General features: G+C 43.7%; 1 protein-coding gene across 2 annotated transcripts in view; it reads right to left on the minus strand.

Moving 5' to 3' along the window:
* Positions 1-380: 380 nt before the first annotated feature.
* Positions 381-23,443, minus strand: part of cwc25 (CWC25 spliceosome associated protein homolog) — a 71,314-nt gene continuing 48,251 nt past the window's right edge. For both annotated transcript variants that reach the window (XM_063038086.1, XM_063038085.1), the window contains 2 exons: positions 20,912-21,073; positions 381-2,696 (listed from right to left, as the gene is read on the minus strand). In XM_063038086.1, the coding sequence (XP_062894156.1) occupies positions 2,582-2,696; positions 20,912-21,073 (277 nt within the window). In that variant the 3' untranslated portion in view covers positions 381-2,581. The remainder of the gene's footprint in view (positions 2,697-20,911; positions 21,074-23,443) is intronic.

The raw sequence follows: 23,443 nt of genomic DNA on the forward strand, positions 1-23,443 counted from the left end.
GATCCCTAGCTGCTGAGACCAAACAAAATCCTTACCGCCTGTTGCTTTGTAATTGGTACACTGAATACTTAAAGCATTCATTACAATAAGGCGATACATTCCCACCAACACAAGAGATTTTGCAGATGCTGGAAATCCAGAGTAACACACAAAATACTGCAGGAACTCAGCAGGTCAGGCAGCATCTATGGAGAGGAATAAACAGTCCATGTTTCAGGCCAATCAGTCTGGATGAAGGATCTTGGCCTTAAACATCGACTGTTTATTCCTCTCCATAGATGAAGCCTGACCTTCTGAGTTCCTCCAGAATTGAGTAATGCATTGCCACTGACCGGACCACAAAAACAAGGAGGAAAAGATCAATTTAAAGGCATTTTTAATGGTTTGAAATACAGTATACAAAATCAGAACATTTAAAATTTTGCCATTAAATTTTGTAAATACTTAAACACAGTTTTATATTTTTTCTTTCATAAAAACTATCAAATGAATCATATGGTTATTTACAGATTAATTTGTACAAAACAGATCAAAGGTGTTATACCTGACAGTGAAGATACCTTTCTGGCAACCAAATACGATTGATCATTACTTACACTACATACAAGTTGGTGAAACACAATCCCTTAACAACGTTCTGGAACTCCCTGCTGATTAGTTGGTTAACATGTGCCACTTAGTGTAGCAGTCAATCAGAAAATTAATGCTGCCAAGCTCTGATGTTACATTGCACTGAAATTGCTGGTTTCAGACAGGGCAATTGACCGAGTGAATCAATCTATCCCAACGGTGCTGAGATGGGGAGAACAATAGATCTGGTTCCTACTGCTGTATCAACTTCTGCTGGATTGTGTTTGTGTGTACACATCAGGCAATGGCAGTATCAAGCTCAGGTTAAATAGCAGCTGTGAAAAGCTGTTTTTAAAATGAAACTTTCACATGCAGAAAGAAAATGCAGTGAGTATTATTTCTACAAGTGGAATAAACGGCAGCTTCTGCTTGGCAACGTCCCCAAGTTAACTAAACCCAGTCATTCTCAACAAATATCAATTTACACTCTCGTAAACAGAGAGGCACAGCAACAGTTTTACACACAAATCCTCAAATTCAGCAGGGAGTGGACAATTCCAGGAAACAATAACAACCTTTCCAAGAAATATAGCAGAAGGCAGATGTCCTCCTGGCTGAGAAAAGATCCATAGTGGGAAAAGGGAATGCAAAAGGAATCACAAAATTGAATGTGCATGTGGATCTACCTATAGGTTAATCACTCTACACACGGTGCACAATTCCAGTTCTTCTCATTTTCAAGATACCTGGTAACACTTCAGCGCTGACATTTCCTGCTTAATTTTGCACCGCCAATAGTCACACTGAAGTTACAGGTTTTATTCAGCCAATTGGAGTGAGATTCAGACACAGTTTGCCCAGCTCCATCACTACCTATGTGTGTAACACTACTGGAAACCACTGGCTGATATCAAAACAACTGCAAAGCAAAACCTGCAGTTCTAGAAACCAAACAAAAAAAAACAGTGCTCCAGAAGTGTGTGGAGGTAATGTGCACTGTAAGCACAGTTTCCCAGCTCAAAGGGCTTGGACTCTTTTGTTCAGTGAATCAAAGTAAGGTTTCTGAGTCAAAGTAGTCCAGAATGCCCAGGAAGAGATCAGACTGAGTCTGAAGAGTCAATACTGTTAGTATCCATGTGGATATTGTGAACAGAGAATCTGTGCATCAGATCTTCAGAAAAGTCAAAGATTCTCTCTACAGACGTTACCTGACCCAGGAATTACCAGCACTTTCTTTTCATGCTATACATAATAAACTTGTCACACTTGTATTTTAAATACAGAAACTTACAACAGATCCCAGCAGCACAACTAGAAGAGCCACTGGCTCATGGCTCCAGTAACCCAGATTCAATACTGCCTTTGGGTGCTGGCTGTGTGGAGTTTGCATGATCTTCCTGTAGCTACACTGGTTTATTCCCACTCCCTGGGACTCCAGCATTCTACCACACCAAAGATGTGCAAGTGGTAGGTCAACTGGGCAATGTTAAAAATTACATGGGCGATAAAATTGATGGAAATGTGGTTACAGAAAACATGAATGGAAAATGGAATTACTCAGAGCTGACATAGACTTGATGGGTCAAATGCCTTCCTTCCACGTCATATAAAAATATAAATGCCTCAGGTTTACCTGCTCATCAATGTTTACCTTAATGGGTCTAACAGATATTAATAATGAAATATTGATACCCTGTCCCTTACCCTGGGCAAAGCAGCAAAGTGAGATTCAGCTGGGGGGGGGGACACAGAACAAATCACCCAATTCCTTTGGTTGGTTTCCTTTTTGCACTGACACCCTTTATAAATTCCACCAGCATCTTTGGTTGTACTCCTCTGCTGATGGGAAATGGGGAGGGCTCTGCATCAATTAGCATTAGGAATGTTTCCCTGAGTAATATTGATTTCTAGGTCTTCTCCCAGGAAAGGCAAGTCTGGCAGCTACTGCTTTGTTTTTGCATAAATTGTCTTCCAACAGGAACTTGGCTCTTGTTCATCTTTACAGTCTGATTCACTTCCTCATGAAGTTCTTTTCTAAGGCTGCAGGTGTCCGCTGTATGGAGTGAATATTGCGTTTCACACGGTCTTCTAACGAAGACGTAGCAGTGCTTTGCAGTTTCATTTTGCTGAAAGAAACAAATGAGGTAAAAATATTATCAACCAAAATTTCTCGATACTCTTATGCAGAACACAATAAATTTTAATGAATGTCTTTTTCTTCAACAAATCCATGAAAGCTGCCTTTAGCATTGTCAGATGCAGGACAATGATTGGTACACCTGTCTCACCCAAGCAGAGACAATACTACCTGAGTTTGTAATGGTACACAAGAAAAACATTGATAAATTGAGAGAGTAATCAAAGCACTTGGGATCTTGGGACTGATAGAGGATTGGGCCACAACTAGGTCAAATTCTGATCACCACATCTGAAAGTTATGAAGGTTGCAGTGAGTGTTGCAGACCCTTTGGTCCATCTGCCCACCTTTGGCCATCCACTTATCCAAAAGTCTTTTATCTACCTCAACTACTTCATCTGGCAACTTGTTCCATATAATCACCATTTGAGGCCGTAAGACATAAAAGCAGGAGTATGCCATCTGGCCCATCAAGTCTACTCTGTCATTCCATCATGATTGATTTATTATTCCTCTCAAACCCATTCTCCTATATTCACCCCATAACCTTTGATACCCTTCCTAATCAAGAACCTATCAACCTCCACTTTAAATATACCCAATGAGGTGGCCTCCACAACCATCTGTGGCAATGAATTTCACAAAATCACCACCCTCTGGCTCTATAAATTCCTCACTTCTATTCTAAAGGGACAGCCTTCTATTCTGAGACTAGGCCCTCTGGTCCTAGATTCCCCACGAAAGGGAACATCTTCTCCACATCCACTCTATCTAGGCCTTTCAATATTCACTAGGTTTCAATGAGATTCCACCCCCCCCCTCACTCTTTTAAACTCCAGCGAGTACAAGGCCAAGCCATCAAACGTTCCTCATATGCTAAGTTTCATTGTTGTCAACCAGGATCATTCTCGTCAACCTCCTCTGAACAATCTCCAATACTAGCACATCCTCTCTTAGAAAAGGAACCTAAAACTGCTCACAATACTCCAAGTGCAGTCTGATCTATGCCTTATAAATCATCAGCTTTACATATTCTAGTCCTCTAAGAATGAATGCTAACATTGCATTTGCCTTCCTTACATCAACTCAACCTGCAAGTTAATCTTTAAGGAATCCTACATGAGGACTCAAGTCTCTTTGCACCTGATTTTTTGAATTTTATCCCTGTTTCGAAAATACTCAATGCCTTTATTCCTTCTATCAAAGTTCATGGCCATACACTTCCCTGCACTATGTTCCATCTGTCACTTCTTTACCCATTCTCCCTCACATCCTATTTAAATCTTTCACTCTCACCTTAAACCTATGCCCTTTAGTTTTCAGTTGCCAAGGAAGGGGAACTAAAGATATAAAGGGCATAAGTTTATCTTGTGCATCTCTACAATGTCATCCCTCAATCTCCTATGTTCCAATCAATAAAGTCATAGCTTTCCCAACCTCTGCTTATAACTCAGGGCCTTGTATCCTGGCAGAATGCAGAAGAGATTTACTCAAATAGTTCCAGGGATAAATACTTTCAAATACAAGAAGCTGGGGCTGCTCAAAGAAGGCGGAGAGGGGATTTGTCAAACAATACAAGATGACTGTAGTGATGATTAAAACAAAACCAGAGCTTCAGTGGGTTAAGTTAGTGAGAATGCAGAGAAGATTAAAAGATGTTACAGATCACATCATGCAAAGTATCCTCACATCAGCCGGTCTGGTTTGTGCAGCATCCTCTCACAATATACATGTAATATCCTGCTATGCTGTATGTATTTCATTTTAGCAGTTCTGTGAGAGCAGTCTGTTCTGCTTTCAGCCTGTTTGGGTTTGAGCTGAGATAAGAGGCTTATTTTTCAACTTAGGAATGTGGTGTCAGCCAATCAGCATGGCAGAATTGGGAGAAGGTTCTAGAGAATGCGGGGCAAAGTGATCTTGGTGTTGGCGGGAGCTGGGAGAAGACAGGAGGGAAGATGGTGAAGGCTGCTGTCCTTGTTGCACCAGGTGCTTTGTGTAATTGAATGGCTTTGAGGAGGAAGGACCAATACTCCCATGGGAGAGCCCGCTTGATCAAGATGAATTTTGAGTGACGTTTGGAAGGGACCAGCGTGTGTTACAGACCAGTTCAAGATTTGAGCTCCACTATGCATATGTGACTGTTTAAAGTATAATGGGCCCTTTTTGTTTTTTCTTTCTTTTAGTAACTGTTTGCTTGAGTTAACATTCTTAAATATACTTCTTGTTAATTGTATGCAGTGCACAATCTGTTATTTCTTGCCAACTGGCGATTACCAGGGGCAGTAAATCATACAGCATTCACACAAACCAGGGTTTGGGTGGGCAAGACATCACAACCTCATGGATTTGGTGGGCCAAAGTCATTTACACCTCAGATGTATGAAGCCTGAGAAAGCTGGGTTTCTCGCCACAGAATCCAGTGGCTGTTAGTGAGGGGCTAACAAGCTGCATTTCCAGAGGCACCGAGTAAGAGGCGGTTTCATACAAAACTACAGCGAACTGTCAGATCAGCAGAATGACTGCAGTCTGCCATCACTGCAGGATGTGTATGTGTCTAAGACAGAAGCAGGTAGGAAAAATCATTGTGGACACTACCCACGTGGCAAACTGTCTTCCAAAAGCTCCCTTCTGGATAGCTCTGGAAACCGCCTCTTACTCGGTGTCTCTGGAAATGCAGCTTGTTAGCCCCTCACTAACAGCCACTGGATTCTGTGGCGAGAAACTCAGCTTTCTCAGGCTTCATACATCTGAGGTGTAAATGACTAAGGGCTATTAAAATGAAAACTTAATGCCATCTTAAAAGCTTCTTCCCCCAGGCAGCTAATCTGATCAACCATTCTAGTTAGCACCCCCACCACCTCTATATATTACCCATCACTTTACTCCACTATAAACACTTTAACAGAATTGTTATAAAGCTGTTACATTGCAAATACATGCTGATATTTATGCACATTTTATTCCATATCTTTACTTTATCTCAAACTTTATTTTTTTACACAATTCTTTATAATCGTTGAATTTTTTTTGTTAACATGTCACACCCTGGGCAACAAACCACAGCAAATAATTAATACATGTAAATATACATTGGAGGGCTTGAATTATCAGCAGAGATTGGATGGGCTGGGTCTGTTTTCCCTGGAGGAAAGGAAGCTCAAAGGTGACATGACTGAGGTATATAAAATTATGAGAGAAGGCAGTACCTGTTCCCCGTGGCTGGGATAAGAAAAACTAGGGAGCGCAGGTTTCAGGTGAGAGAGTAGGTTTAATGTAGCTAGTCCACTATATTTATGCCAACCATTGTGCCCAAGTATAGTCATCTTTCTTGCCTTATGCCTCTACACTCAGCCCATTCCAATACCTGGGCAGATACCTTTTTAATGTTGTTACTGTTCCTTTCTCCACCACCTCAATCCAGATGCCAACCACAATTTGTGTTAAAAATTTATCTTTCAGACTCCTTTTTAATCTCTTTCCTCTCACCTTAAACCTACACGCTCTAATTTCATTTGTTCCTATCACAGGAAACCGACACTGGTGATCTACCCTATCTATGCAACTCGATTTTATACACAAGAGAAAATCTGCAGATGCTTGAAATTCTGATGAAGGGTCTTGGCCCGAAACTTTGACAACAGTCGGCCCTTCTTATCCGCGAGGGATTGGTTCTGGGACCTCTTGCGGATACCAAAAATCGTGGATGCTCAAGTCCCTTATTCAACCTGTCTAAATGTGGTGGACCTTAGGACCCAGCGGAACCACGGACCTTATTTAACCGGTCTTAGTGCGGTGGACATTAGGACCCAGCGGCGGAGCTGTGAATCCGCAGTGTTTCTGTTCACGAAATTAGTCACAATTGCAATTTAAAATAAAGTGGAAATAATAAAGCAATTGGAAAGAGGTGAAACACCATCAGTCATTGGAAAAGCGTTAGGCTACAGTCGGTCAACGATCGGAACAATTTTAAAGGATAAAGTGAGAAAAGTCCTGCTCCGATTAAAGCTACAATTATTACTAAGCAACGCAGTGGTTTAATTATTGGGTTTTGGGTTTTTGATTCTCCACATCAACCCGGCACGGATGGAGAGCGTGCTCGGGAGCAGTCTGTCACTGGATCAAACTCGGGAATTTTTGTTCCCGAGCCCGGTGCTGAAACATACGGTTCTTAAGTGTTTTATATGCATAGAAAGGTAAAATATATACTATATACTAAGACAAACGTTTGACTAACTGATGCTAAATAATACCGGATGTACCTGTTCCGACTTACTTAGTAAGAGAACTTCTGGTTTTTTTCCCGATCTCGATCCACGATAACCTATGCAATCCTCCCGTATACTTTAAATCATCTCTAGGTTACTTATAATACCGAATACAATGTAAATGCTATGTAAAATAGTTGTTATACTGCATTGTTTAGGGAATAACGACAAGAAAAAAAAGTCTGCAGATGTTTGAGCAACAAGTGCTGGAAGAGCACTTCCGGGTTTTCTCGATTCGCGGTTAGTTGAATGCGCGCATGCGGAACTCGCGGATAAGGAGGGCCGACTGTATACTCTTTTCCATAGGTGCTGCCTGGCCTGCTGAGTTCTTCCAGCACTTTCTGTGTGTCAAATTTAGACCATAAGATAAAGGAGCAGAATTTGGCCATTTGGCCGATCTAGTCTGCTCTGCCATTTCATTAATTTTCCCCTCAGCCCCCAATCTCTGCTTTCTTCCTGTATCCCTTCATACCCTGACCAATTAAGAATCTATCAACCTCTGCCTTAAATATACATTAAGACTTGTCCTCCACTGTTGCCTGTGGCAAAGATTCCATAGATTCACCACTCTAAAGAAATTCCTCCTCATCTCCATTCTAGAAATATGCCCCACTACTCTGAGGCTCTGCCTTCTGGATTTAGCCTCTCCCAGCATCGGAAACGTCCTCTCCACATCCACTCTTTCAAGGCCTTTCACCATTCGATAGGTTGGTGGGTACACAGAGTGCTGGGTGTGCGGGATGCACTGCCAGCGAAGGTAGTAGAGATGAATACAATAGGGTCTTTTAAGAGGCTCTTAGATAGGTACATGGAGCTTTTAAAAAAAAGAGGGCTATGCGGTAGGGAAATTCTAGGCAGTTTCTAGAGTAGATTACATGGTCGGTACAACATTGTGGGCCGAGGGGCCTCTAATGTGCTGTAGATTTCTATGTTTTAATGAGTTCACCCTTCATTCTTCTGAATTCTAATGAATACAGGTCCAGAACCATCAAATGCTCTTCATATGACAAGCCATTCACGGACATCCCACCCTGCAAAAACTCATTTCAGGGAGGTAACACCCCCACCCCCGCAACCCCATATCACCCCCGCCACCCCCGTCGACCTCCAAGGGTGTATGTAATACTTTGTTTAGTGATTTTGTCTAATCTGTAAACCAAGTTGGGTATATGGAGCAAATGTGACATTAAAATATGTACTATTATATTATATTATCATGTTTATTCTATTACAAGTTTAAGCAAGTCTACAGGGAGTTTGGCCTCATCACGTAGGACATCAATAGCGTAGCTCTTTGGCAGCCAACCAGTTAGTTTAAATCAGGGGTCCCCAACCTTTTTTGCACCGCGGACCAGTTTAATATTGACAATATTCTTGCCGACCGGGGGGCGGGGGGTTAATGGCGACCAGAATATAGGTGATGAGTCAACTATAAGTCACTTGTGAGTGGCTGATACACTAATTTCGTTTCTAAAGGGGTTTATCTAAGGAATTTAATATTAAACACACAGCACATATTTTCCTCGTATGAATATATAAAATCATTGCAACACACCAGTATCGCTGAATCAGTGGGAGCCCTGGGCTTGTTTTCCTGCAACAAGACGGTCCTACCGAGGGGTGATGGGAGACAGCGATACTCGAAGGGGGTTCCTTATGTCCAGTCTATTCCACAATTTAGTTTTTGTTGCATTCATTGCAGAAAAGCCTGCTTCGCAGAGATATGTTGGAAATGGAAGCAATGTTTTCAGTGTTTTTGTGACTATCTCAGGATATTCAGCCTTGACTTTGATCCAGAACGCAGGCAGAGGTGTTATGTCAAACATACTTTTCAGCCCGCCGTCGAGGAGTTGATCTTCTTCCCGCGCTGACATGGATGATTCACCGGGGACATTCACAAATGGGTCATGGTCCCATTCCTTTCCACGTCTTGGGTCACTGATGACCTCACGTGTTAAAATTCAACAGTGTGTGACAGGAATGAGGAAAGGTGCAGCTGACTCATATTGCTTCATATCGCCAAACCATATTGTTTCCTTGCGGCCCGGTGGTTGGGGACCACTCTTAGCACCAAGAGAGACCAATCAGGATGCTCGCTCTCCCTCTCAAAACAAATCGATTTCCGGGATATTGTATATAATTTCCGGACGTCGGGGAGCCACCATCGATATGCGGGAGAATCCCGGAACTTCCGGGAGAGGTGGGATATCTGCATTCAATCCTGGGATCATTTTCATGAACCTCCTTTGAACCCTCTCCAGCTTCAGCACATCCTGTCTAAGGTAAGGGATCCAAAACTGCTCACAATACTCCGTGAGGCCTTAACAGTGCTTTATAAAGTTTCCAAATTACATCCTTGCTTTTATATTCTAGTCCTCTTGAAATAAATGCTAACATCGCATTTGCCTTCCTCACCACTGACATAACCTCCAAATTAACTATTAGGGAATCCTGCACAAGGACTCCCAAGTCCCTCTGCGCCTTAGTTAGAAAATAGTCTACTCTTTCAATTCTTCTACAAAGTGCATGACCATACACTTCCCAACACTGTATTCCTACTGCCATTTCTTTGCCCATTCTCCTCATCTGTAGCCTCTCTACACCCTCAAAACTACCTGCCCCTCTACCTATCTTCACATCATCTACAAACTTTGCAACAAAGCCATCAAATCCATCATCCAAACCATTGACATATAACCCAAAAAGAATTAGTCCCAATGCCATCATCGGTGGCCAACCAGAAAAGGATCCCTTTATTCCCACTCTTTACCTCCTGCCAACCAGCCATTGCTTTATCCATGCCAGAATCTTTCCTGCAATACCACGGGCTCATAGCTTGTGAAGCAGGCTCATGTGTGGCACCTTGTCAAAGGTCTTCTGAAAATCCAAGTACACAACATGAACTGATTCTCCTTTGACTATCCTGCTTGTTATTTCTTCAAAGAATTCCAACAGATTTCTCAGGCAAGATTTTCCCTTGAGGAAACCATGCTGACTACAGCCGATTTGATCATGTGCCTCCATGTACCCTGACAACTTATCCTTAATAATCGACTCCAACATCTGCACAACCACTGAGGTCAGACTAACTAGTTTATAGTTTCCTTTCTTCTGCTTCTCTCCCTTCTTTAAGAGTGGAGTGACATTTGCAATTTTCCAGTCTTCTGGAACTATTCCAAATTCTCGTGACTCTAGAAAGATCATTACGAATGTCTCCACAACCTCAACAGCCACCTCTTTCAGAACCCTGGGCTGTACACCATCTGGTCCAGGTGACTTATCTGCCTTTAGACCTTTCAGTTTCCCAAGAACCTTCTCTCTACTAATGGTAACTTCACACACTTCATGACCCCTGACACCTGAAACTTCAACCATTTTGCCAGTGTCTTCTACAGTGAAGACTGACACAAAATACTTATTCAGTGTGTCCGTCATTTTCTTGTCCCTCGTTACTATCTCTCCCGTTTTCCAGTGGTCCGTTATCAACTCTCAGCTCTCTTACTCTTTATATATCTGAAGAAATTTTTGGCATCCTCTTTAATATTACGGCTAGCTCACCTTCATTTTCCATCTTTTCCTTCCTTATGATTTTTTTTAGTTGCCTTCTGTTGGTTTTAAAAAGCTTCCCAATTCTCTAACTTCTCACTAATTTTTGCTGTATTATATGCCCTCTCTTTGGGTTTTATGTTTGCTTTGACTTCTTTTATTAGCCATGGTTGAATCATTTTGCCTTTAGATTACTACTTTTTTGGGATGTATATATCTTGCGCCTTCCGAAGTGCTTCAAGAAATTCTAGTCATTGTTTCTCTGCCGTCAACCCTGCCAGTGTCCTTTTCCAATCAATTTTAGCCAGCTCTTCTCTCATGTCTCTATAATTCCCTTTACTGTCCTATAATACCGATACATCTGAATTTAGCTTCTCATTCTCAAATTTCAGGGTGAATTTGATCATATTATGATCACTTGCCTCTAAGGGGTTCTTTTACCTTAAGCTCTCTAATCAATTCTGGTTCATTGCACAACATCCAATCCAGAATAGCAGATCCCATAGTAGATTCAACCATGAGCTGCTCTAAAAAGCCATATTGTAGGCACTCTAGAGATTTCCCCTCCTGGAATCAGCACCAACCTAATTTTCCCAATCTACCTGCATACTAAAATCCCCCATGACTACGGTGTCCTTTTGACATGCATTTTCTATCTCCTGTTGTAATTTGTAGGCCACATCCTTGCTACTGTTTGCGGGTCTGTATACAAATCCAATCAGGGTCTTTTTACCCTTGCAGCTCCTTAGTTCTATCCACAATGATTCAACACCTTCTGACCATATGTCACCTCTTTCTAATGATTTGATTTCATTTTTCCTTTACCGACAGAGCCACACCGCCCCTCTGCCTTCCTGGCTGCCCGTTTGATATAATGTTCATCTTTGGACATTAAGATCCCAGCCATAATCTTCTTTCAGTTGTGATTAAGTGATGCCTACAACATCATACGTGTCCATCTGCAACTGTGCTGCAAGTTCATCTACCTTATTCTGTATGCATTCAAATACAACACCTTCAGTCCTTATTCACCCTATTCAATTTTTTCTGCCTTTTACATTGCAACTCATCCTGTTGACTGCAATTTTGCCCTTTCAATAGCCTCTCCTCACGACACATTGCCTGTTTGTAAACCTGCTACCTTATCTTCAGCACGATCACTCGCATTTCCTACGATACTTCTTGCATTACAATATACGCAGCTCAGGATACTAGTCGCACCATGCTCAACCTTTTGATTCCTGACTTTGTCCGAGTTCTTACCAACATCTGCCTCCACAACCTCTCCACTAACTGTTCTGGCATTCTGGTTCCCATCGCCCTGCATCGCTAGTTTAAACCCCACCGTGCAGCATTAACAAACCTTACAAATTTTATATACTTCAACTGTGTCACTTTCAACCATCTTTGCTGGAAAACAGATCCACCAAATTCAATCTCTCCTGATAACTCAAGCCCTCCAATCCACGTAGTAGTGTGATCTCCAGAGTCTAGTATGATGTTCTCCCAAGGGGTTACTGCTGTAATGGCAAACACTTGCACGTGACAGTTTAATATGGGGAGGCTGATGCATGGGTAGCCACCACACAGTCCTTGATAGATTGGGGTCAGTGTCTAAAAAAAACAGAAAACCTACAGCACATACAGGCCTTTCGGCCCACAATGCTGTGCCAAACATGTACTTATTTAGAAATTACCTTGGGTTACCCATAGCCCTCTATTTTTCTAATATCCTTGTATCTATCCAGCAGTCTCTTAAAATACCCTATTGTATCCACCTCCACCACCGTCGCCGGCAGCCCATTCCACGCACTCACCAATCTCTGCGTTTAATAAAAAACATACCCCTGACATCTCCTCTGTACCTACTTCCAAGCACCTTAAAACTATGCCCTCTCGTGTTAACCATTTCAGCCCTGGGAAAAAGCCTCTGACGATCCACATGATCAATGCCCCTCATCATCTTATACACCTCTATCAGGTCACCTCTCATCCTCCATCGCTCCAAGGAGAAAAGGCCAAGATCACTCAAACTATTCTCGTAAGGCATGCTCCCCAATCCAGGCAACATCCTTGTAAATTTCATCTGCTCCCTTTCTATATTTTCCACATCCTTCCTGTAGTGAGGCGACCAGAACTGAGCACAGTACTCCAAGTGGGGTCTGACCAGGGTTCTATACAGCTGTAACATTACATCTTGGCTCTTAAACTCAATTCCACAATAGAAGGCGGCCAATACACCGTATGCCTTCTTAACCACAAAGTCAACCTGCACAGCAGCTTTGAGTGTCCTATGGACTCGGACCCCAAGATCCCTCTGATCCTCCACACTGCCAAGAGTCTTACCATTAATACTGTATTCTGCCATTGTATTTGACCTACCAAAATGAACCACCTCACACTTATCTGTATTGAACTCCATCTGCCACTTCTCAGCCCAGTTTTGCACCCTATCAATGTCCCGCTGTAACCTCTGACAGCCCTCCACACTATCCACAAACCCCCAATTTTTGTGTCATCAGCGAATTTACTAACCATCCCTTCACTTCCTCATTCACGCAAACACGAGGAATTCTGCAGATGCTGGAAATTCAAGCAACACACATCAAAGTTGCTGGTGAATGCAGCAGGCCAGGCAGCATCTCTAGGAAGAGGTAAGTCGACATTTCAGGCCGAGACCCTTTATCAGGACTAACTGAAGGAAGAGCTAGTAAGAGATTTGAAAGTGGGAGGGGGAGGGGGAGATCCAAAATGATAGGAGAAGACAGGAGGGGGAGGGATGGAGCCAAGAGCTGGACTGGTGATTGGCAAAAGGGGTATGAGAGGATCACGGGACAGGAGGCCCAGGGAGAAGGAAAAGGGGGGGGGGCGCTTACAAGGATAAGTGCCAGGAGGGAGATCAGTGGGGAGGGATGGGGGGGACAAGGGAGTCGTGTAGGGAGCGATCCTTGCGGAAAGCGGGGGGTGGGGGGGAAGATGTGCTTAGAGGAGGGATCCCGTTGGAGGTGGCAGAAGTTATGGAGAATAATATGTTGGACCCGGAGGAAGAAGGTGTGGTAGGTGAGGACCAGGGGAACCCTATTCCTGGTGGGGTGGCGGGAGGATGGAGTGAGAGCAGATGTGCGTGAAATGGGGGAGATGCATTTGAGAGCAGAGTTGATGGTGGAGGAAGGGAAGCCCCTTTCTTTAAAAAAGGAGGACATCTTCCTCGTCCTGGAATGAAAAGCCTCATCCTGAGAGCAGATGCGGCAGAGACGGAGGAATTGCGAGAAGGGGATGGCATTTTTGCAAGAGACAGGGTGAGAAGAGGAATAGTCCAGATAGCTGTGAGAATCAGTAGGCTTATAGTAGACATCAGTAGATAAGCTGTCTCCAGAGATAGAGACAGAAAGATCTAGAAAGGGGAGGGAGGTGTTGGAAAAGGACCAGGTAAACTTGACGGCAGGGTGAAAGTTGGAGGCAAAGTTAATAAATCAACGAGCTCAGCATGCATGCAGGAAGCAGCGCCAATGCAGTCGTCGATGTAGCACTTCCCGTTTCTACTTCCTACCCAAGATCCACAAACCTGCCTGCCCTGGCAGACCTATTGTCTCAGCTTGCTCCTGCCCCACCGAACTCATTCCTGCATACCTCGACACGGTTTTATCCCCCCCTTGTTCAATCCCTTCCTACCTATGTTCATGACACTTCTCACGCTCTTAAACTTTTCGATGATTTTAAGTTCCCTAGCCCCCTCCGCTTTATTTTCACCATGGATGTCCAGTCCCTATGTACTTCCATCCCCCGTCAGGAAGGTCTCAAAGCTCTATGCTTCTTTTTGGATTCCAGACCTAATCAGTTCCCCTCTACCACAACTCTGCTCCGTCTAGCGGAATTAGTCCTTACTCTTAATAATTTCCCCTTTGGCTCCTCCCACTTCCTCCAAACTAAAGGTGTAGCTATGGGCACCCGTATGGGTCCTAGCTATGCCTGCCTTTTTGTTGGCTTTGTGGAACAATCTATGTTCCGAACCTATTCTGGTATCCTTCGCTACATCGACAACTGCATTGGCGCTGCTTCCTGCATGCATGCTGAGCTCGTTGATTTATTAACTTTGCCTCCAACTTTCACCCTGCCGTCAAGTTTACCTGGTCCTTTTCCGACACCTCCCTCCCCTTTCTAGATCTTTCTGTCTCTATCTCTGGAGACAGCTTATCTACTGATGTCTACTATAAGCCTACGGACTCTCACAGCTATCTGGACTACTCCTCTTCTCATCCTGTCTCTTGCAAAAATGCCATCCCCTTCTCGCAATTCCTCCGTCTCCGCCTCATCTGCTCTCAGGATGAGGCTTTTCATTCCAGGACGAGGGAGATGTCCTCCTTTTTTAAAGAAAGGGGCTTCCCTTCCTCCACCATCAACTCTGCTCTCAAACGCATCTCTCCCATTTCACGCACATCTGCTCTCACTCCATCCTCCCGCCACCCCCTTAGGAATAGGGGTTCCTCTGGTCCTCACCTACCACCCCACCAGCCTCCGGGTCCAACATATTATTGTCCGTAACTTCCGCCACCTTCAATGGGATCCCACCACTAAGCACATCTTTCCCTCCCCCGCCACTCTGCTTTCCGCAGGGATCGCTCCCTACGCAACTTCCTTGTCCATTTGTCCCCCCTCATCCCTCCCCACTGATCTCCCTCCTGGCACTTATCCTTGTAAGCGGAACAAGCGCTACACATGCCCTTACACTTCCTCCCTTACCACCATTCAGGGCCCCAGACAGTCCTTCCAGATGAGGCGACACTTCACCTGTGAGTCGGCTGGGGTGATATACTGCGTCCGGTGCTCCCGATGTGGCCTTCTATATATTGGCGAGACCCGACGCAGACTGGGAGATCGTTTTGCTGAACACCTACGCTCTGTCCGCCAGAGAAAGCAGGATCTCCCAGTGGCCACACATTTTAATTCCACATCCCATTCCCATTCAGGCATGTCTATCCACTGCCTCCTCTACTGTAAAGATGAAGCCACACTCAGGTTGGAGGAACAACACCTTATATTCCGTCTGGGTAGCCTCCAACCTGATGCCATGAACATTGACTTCTCTAACTTCCGCTATGCCCCACCTCCCCCTCGTACCCCATCCGTTATTTTTATACACACATTCTTTCACTCACTCTCCTTTTTCTCCCTCTGTCCCTCTGACTATACCCCTTGCCCATCCTCTGGGTTCTCCCTCCCTCCGGCTTTTCTTTCTCCCTGGACCTCCTGTCCCATGATCCTCTCATATCCCTTTTGCCAATCACCTGTCTAGCTCTTGGCTCCATCCCTCCCCCTCCTGTCTTCTCCTATCATTTTGGATCTCCCCCTCCCCCTCTTAAATCTCTTACTAGCTCTTTCTTCAGTTAGTCCTGACGAAGGGTCTCGGCCTGAAACGTCGACTGTACCTCTTCCTAGAGATGCTGCCTGGCCTGCTGCGTTCACCAGCAACTTTGATGTGTGTTACTTCCTCATCCAGGGCATTTATAAAAATCACAAAGAGAAGGGGTCCCAGAACAGATCCCTGAGGCACACCACTGGTCACCGACCTCCATGCAGAATATGACCCATCTACAACCACTCTTTGCCTTCTGTGGGCAAGCCAATTCTGGATCCACAAAGCAAGGTCCCTTTGGATCCCATGGCTTCTTACTTTCTCAATAAGCCTTGCATGGTTTACCATATCAAATGCCTTGCTGAAATCCATATACACTACATCTACTACTCTATCTTCATCAATGTGTTTAGTTACATCCTCAAAAAATTCAATCAGGCTTGTAAGGTACAACCTGCCTTTGACAAAACCATGCTGACTGTACCTAATCATGTTATGCCTCTCCAAATGTTCAAAAATCCTACCTCTCAGGATCTTTTCCATCAACTTACCAACGACTGAAGTAAGATTCACTGGTCTATAATTTCCTGGGCTATCTCTACTCCCTTTCCTGAATAAGGGAACAACATCTGCAACCCTCCAATCCTCCGGAACCTCTCCCTGATGATGCAAAGATCATTGCCAGAGGCTCAGCAATCTCCTCCCTCACCTCCCACAGGAGCCTGGGGTACATCTCGTTCGGTCCCGGAGACTTATCCAACTTGATGCTTTCCAAAAGCTCCAGCACATCTTCTTTCTTAATGTCTATATTCTCAAGTTTTTCAGTCCGCTGCAAGTCATCCCTACAATCACCAAGGTCTTTTTCCGTAGTGAATACTGAAACAAAGTATTCATTAAGCATCTGTGCTATCTCCTCTGGTTCCATGCACACTTTTCCACTGTCACACTTGATTGGTCCTATTCTCTCAGGTCTTATCCTCAGCTCATACTTGTAGAATGCCTTGGGGTTTTCCTTAATCTTGCTCGCCAAGGCCTTCTCATGGCCCCTTCTGGTTCTCCTAATTTCATTCTTAAGCTCCTTCCTCCTTATAATTTTCTAGATCTCTATCATTACCTAGTTTTTTGAACCTTTCTTAAGCTTTTCTTTTCTTCTTGACTGGATTTTCAACAACCTTTGTGCACCATGGTTCCTATACCCTACCATCCTTTCCCTGTCTTCTTGGAACATACCTATGTAGAACGCCACGCAAATATCCCCTGAACACTTGCCACATTTCTGCCGTACATTTCCCTGAGAACATCTGTTCCCAATTTACGCTTCCAAGTTCTTGCCTGATAACTTCACATTTCCCCTTATTCCAATTAAATGCTTTCCTAACTTGTCTGCTCCTATCCCTCTCCAATGCTAGGGTAAAGGAGATAGAATTGTGATCACTATTTCCAAAATGTTCTCCCACTGAGAGCGCCGACACCAGACCAGGTTCATTTACCAATACCACATCAAGAACAGCCTCTCCTCTTGTAGGCTTATCTACATACTGTGTCAGGAAACCTTCCTGAACACACCTAACAAACTCCACCCCATCGAAACCCCTTGCTCTAGGGAGATGCCAATCAATCAAGTCAAGTCAAGTTTATTGTTATTTCGACCATAAGTTGCTGGTACAGTACACAGTAAAAATGAAACAACATTCCTCCAGGATCCTGGTGCTACATGAATATTGGGGAAATTAAAATCTCCCACCACAACAACCCTGTTATTATTTCATCTTTCCAGAATCTGTCTCCCTATCTGCTCCTCGATGTCCCTGATACTATTGGGTGGTCTATAAAAAACACCCAGTAAAGTTATTGACCTCTTGCTGTTCCTAACTTCCACCCACAGAGACTCAGTAGACAATCCCTCCATGACTTCCTCCTTTTCTGCAGCCGTGACACTATCTCTGATCAACAGTGCCACGCCGCCACCTCTTTTGCCTCCCTCCCTGTCCTTTCTGAAACATCTAAAGCCTGGCACTCCAAGTAGCCATTCCTGCCCCTGAGCCATCCAAGTCTCTGTAATGGCCACAACATCATAGCTCCGAGTACTGATCCATACTCTAAGCTCATCTGCTTTGTTCATGATACTCCTTACATTAAAATAGACACATCTCAAACCAACAGTCTGAGTGTATCCCTTCTCTATCACCTACCTATCCTCCCTCTCGCACTGTCTACAAGCTTTCTCGATTTGTGAGCCAACTGCCCCTTCCTCCGTCTCTTCAGTTCGGTTCCCACCCCCCAGTGATTCTAGTTTAAAATCTCCCCAATAGCCTTAGCAAACCTCCCTGCCAGGACGTTGGTCCCCCTTGCCTAGTGTCATGGAGTGCAAGACTGGGGACCGTTCACTGCTGCAACCTTCCTCCGCCTTCACTGCTGTTATGATGTGTCATCATTATCACCTACTAGCTCCACCAGTGAGGTCTTGGTTGGATTGCTCTTTGTCTGGAACCTCCTGCTTGACCTGACTGCCAACGGTGACCCTACCAGGAGCTAAGGTCTACTGGGCATTGCTCTCGGGATCTCAGGAGCTCATAAACCTCTCCATCATACAAGGTGATGTTCCTCAGATCCACGTAACATCCTTGTGAATCTTTTCTGCACCTCTGTAGCTTAACCTCATTTTGCCTATAGAATGGTGACCATATCTGCACACAATACTCCCCAAGTGTGGCCTAATTTGAGAGAGAATAATCATAAAGACAATAGGGTATGAGGAAGAACAGAGGAAGGGGTTGATGGATTTTCTCTACCAGAAACACATGAGCCAAGCGGACCCCTTCTGTGAGGTAATAATTCCATGATTCTTTCATGGATCCAAAACATTAATTCCATAAGATGCCGTACAACCTGTGGAATATTGTTGGACAAATCACAGGTGGTGATGAGTTGGCAATTAGGAGTGAGATAGGGCATCTGGTTAAGTGGTGCCACAACAACTTCTCAATGTCAGTAAATCTAAACAGCTGATTGTTGACTCTAGGAAGGGAAAGGAGAGCAAACATATACCACTCTACATTGGGGGACTGGCAGTGGAGAGGGTCAGCAGCTTTAAATTCCTGGGCGTTAACATTTCGGATGTCCTGCCCTGGGCCCAGCACGTAGATACAATCACAAGGAAGGTGTGGCAATATCTTTACTTTCTTAAAAGGTCAGGAACGTTCAGTTGTCATCAAGTACTCTAACAAACTTCTTCAGATGTACTGTTGAAGTATTCACACTGGATGCATCATGATCTGATAAGGCAAATCAAATATGTAGATACTCAAGAAGCTCCATAGAGTAGTGGACTCAGCCAATTACATCACTGACACATCCCACCCTGCCATTGGTCATATCTACATGAGGTGCTACCTCAAGGAGGAAACATCCATCAAAGATCCCCATCATCCGGGCCCTACTTTTTCCTCGCAGCTACCATCAGGCATCAGGTGCAGAAGCCTGAAGTCCCACACCACCAAGTTCAGAACAACTACTTCCCTTCAACCATTTGGCTCTTGAACCAACCTGCAAAAATCTAATCACTACACAACGCACACTTTGCACCATAATGCAGTTTATCTTTTTACTGTTCTAATTGTGTTCCTTCTTGTACTTTTACCATATGCTTACTTTGTTTTTCTTGCAGGCACAAATGCTATGTGCCTGCAATGCTGCTCCAAGTAAATTTTTCATTGTACTTCTGCATGTGACAATAAACTTGACTTTGATTTTCAGATTTTCTTGCTTCCTTTCTCATCTGCCCTCTACTGATGCCTACTGGACAATGTAAATTGACATTGGCCTTCGCAATAGTAAAAATTGCTTCAGGGATCATTGAAGTCTCCCTCCCTGCTATTTGTGACATTTATCAGGAATATTCCAGACAAAGTGCCAGAAGCTTTGTTGAGGACACCTACCCCCCATCGCACAATCTCTCTGACCCATTACTGTCAGGAAGGTGGTACAGAAGCAACAGGACTAAGACTGCCAGACTGGGTAACAGCTTCTTCCCTCAGGCTGAGAGACTAACTGGTCACACTGAAGTCTCATCACTAGGACAGCAAGCTGTTTACTATCCTGCTTACTATTTACTGTTTACCTACGCTGTGCACTACTTAAACTTTGAATTTTTATATTAACTTATTTATGGTAATATTTTGGTTTATTTGCTGAGTGTGATACATGTTTAGTGGGTGCACCATGGTCTGCAGGACATGGATTCGTTTAGTTGGAAATATGTATAGTCAAATGACAATAAACCTGAACTTGGAAGTTCTTTAATTGTGATTAAATAGTCTAACAAGGTCCTTTGTTATAAGACACAAGAGACTGCAGATGCTGAATTTTGCAGCCACAAAAATTTGTTGGAGCAACAATCTGCTGGAGGAACTCTCAGTGGGTTGAGCAGCATCTGTGGAGGGAAAGAATATATTGATGTTTCAGGTCAAAGCCCTGCATAAGAACACTGAGAACAAAGACAGCTTACTGTCTACTTCCCTCTCCACTTGCAGTCCTGATGCACGGTTTCAACATGAAACATTGACAATTCTTTTCACCCCCACAGATGCTGCTCCACCCATTGAGTTTCTCCAGTAGATTGTTTGTCACTCAAGATATGTGAAGCACAATCTGGTCCTGCGACTAGTTATCACTAAAAGAGATTAATTCTAACATTGTTCCAAAAGGCAAGAGGAAGATATGTAAAAGTAATTAAAGCCAAGATCAGAATGACCATGATTTTGCTTGATACTGATGCCGGGGGTGGGGGAAGCGTAGGCATCTCCGCACCCTTTTCTGTTATGAAATAAATATCACAAAGACATCCCTTTAGAACAGAGATCAGGAGAAATTAGCCAGACTCTGGTGAATCTGTAGAATTCATTGTCAAATAGGGTAGTGGAAAAAGGTTAAAGGTCTTATCATGAAACAATTATAACAACATAAATAGTGAAAAGTAAATATTGGGCTAAAATCACAAGTGTAACTTGGGCAAACACAAAACTAAAACATAATACTTACTGAAGGAATTTTGCTTCCCCTTTATCCCTTTTCTCTCGTTCTTGCTCCATTTCATCCTCCTCTTTGTACCGCTTAATGTTGCACTGGCGAACTTGATCCCTCCACTTTGCATTCTCCATCATCTCTAACCGTTTGCGTTCGAGCTCCTCTGCAGAAAGTTTTCTGTAAAAATTCCAGGCATATTCATGGAATTGGGGTTTCACTGGGGTAGGGGTGACTATTGTTAATGGCAACACACAAAGGCCATTTGTCCCCACAGCCTGCAGCAAAGTAACAACTGGTTAACTCTACACCATCCCACTCATATCTGCATATCCTATTCAGGAGTCTCACACCATACACCTTGTCAAGGAAAACAAAGCACCATTTCCAGTATAAAACCTGAAACAGTAATAACCTCTCCTGAACAATTATGATGGGCTAAATAGTTGTGTTGTCCTGTAATGTTCATTGAAGCAAAAGGCCATAAGACATAGGGGTAGAATTAGGCCACTCAGCTCATCGGGTCTGCTCTGCCATTCCATTATGGCTGATTATTATCCTTCTCAAACCCACTCTCCTGCCTTCTCCCTGTAACTTTAGATTCTTGATTTAAGGGTGTCAATCAACCTCCACTTTAAATATACCCAATGACTTGGCCTCCACAAGATTCACCATCCTCTGGCTAAAGAAAGTCCTCATTTCTGTTCTAAAGGGACATCCTCTATTCTGAAGTTGTGGCCTCTGATCATAGACTCCCCAACAGTGATAATCTCACAAATATTTATGATGGGCAGGATAACTGTGATTCTAACAAAGTAACAGATATCAATCCAGATCTCCCAACATCAGCAAGAAGTTGGTGTGTCGATAACATGCTAGTTTTTCCTGCAATAAGATGTTAAATGAGTGTAAAATTAGCAAAACACAAAGAAGTAAACTGCGAAGCAGGCTGCTATAATTTCTCCACTATCCTGATGTAAAAGAAGATGAGGCCTATACTCTCTAGATCAGGGGTTCACAACCTTTTTTATGCCATGGACCAACACTATTAAGACCATAAGATATAGGAGGAGAATTAAGCCATTTGGCCCATCGAGTTTACTCCGTCATTTCATCATGGTTGATCCATTTCCCTCTCAGCCCCTATCTCTTGCCTTCTCCCCGTAATTCTTCATGCCCTGACTAATCAAGAGTCTGTCAACCTCTCCCTAAAATACAGCCAATGTCTTGACTTCCACAGCTGCCTTTGGCAACAAATTCCACAGATCCACCACTCTCTGGCTAAAGAAATTCCTTCTCATCTCTGTTCTAAGTGGACATCCTTCTATTCTGAGGCTGTGCCCTCTGGTCCTAGGCTCTCCCACCATAGGAAACATCCTCTCCACATCCATTCTATAGGCTTTTCAACATCCAATAGGTTTCAATGAGATTCTTCCCCCCCCCCACCATTCTTCTGAAATCCAGTGAGTACAGGTCCAGAACTATCAAACGCTCTTCATATGATAAGCCTTTCAATCCAGGAATCATTTTCGTGAACCTCCTTTGAAGCCTCTCCAATGTCGGCACATCCTTTCATAGATAGAGGGCCCAAAATTGCTCACAATACCCTAAGTGAGGCCTCACCCACGCCTTTAAAGCCTTAACATTACATCCTTGTTTTTATATTCTAGTCCAGCGGTCCCCAACCACCGGGCTGCAAAGCATGTGCTACCAGGCCGTGAGGAAACGATATGATTTGGCAATAGGAGTCAGCTGCACCTTTCCTCATTCCCTGTCACGCCCAGTGTTGAGCTTGAACACACGAGGTCATCTGCGCGTCATCCATGTCAGCTTGGGAAGGAGATCAACTCCTCGAGCTTGCAAATGACGGTGGGCTGAAAAGTATGTTTGACATAACGTCTCTGCCGGCATTCTGGATCAAAGTCAAGGCTGAATATCCTGAGATAGCCACGAAAGCACTGAAAACGTTGCTTCCATTTCCAACATTTTTCTGCGAAGTGGAGTTTTCTGCAATGAATGCAACGAAAACTAAATTGCAGAATAGACTGGACATAAGGAACCTCCTTCGAGTATCGCTGTCTCCCATCACCCCTCGATAGGACCGTCTTGTTGCAGGAAAACAAGCCCAGGGTTCCCACTGATTCAGCGATATTGGTGTGTTGCAATGATTTTATATGTTCATACGAGGAAAATATGCACTGTGTGTTTAATATCCAAACATTACTTAAAATGTTATGATGCTATTGACTTATAAGTGACTTATATAACCATATAACAATTACAGCACGGAAACAGACCATCTCTGCCCTTCTAGTCCATGTCGAACGCTACTCTCACCTAGTCCCACCAACCTGCACTCAGCCCATAACCCTCCATTCCTTTCCTGTCCATATACCTATCCAATTTTTCTTTAAGTGATAATATCGGACCTGCTTCTGCTACTTCTACTGGAAGTTCATTCAACACTTATTCAAGCTCCCCTGTCCTCCCCTAGTAATTGACATATCACTATATTCATGCGAGGAAAATATGCGCTGTGTGTTTAATATT

Source organism: Mobula hypostoma, chromosome X1, assembly GCF_963921235.1.
Source record: "Mobula hypostoma chromosome X1, sMobHyp1.1, whole genome shotgun sequence".
NCBI classification, from domain to species: domain Eukaryota; kingdom Metazoa; phylum Chordata; class Chondrichthyes; order Myliobatiformes; family Myliobatidae; genus Mobula; species Mobula hypostoma.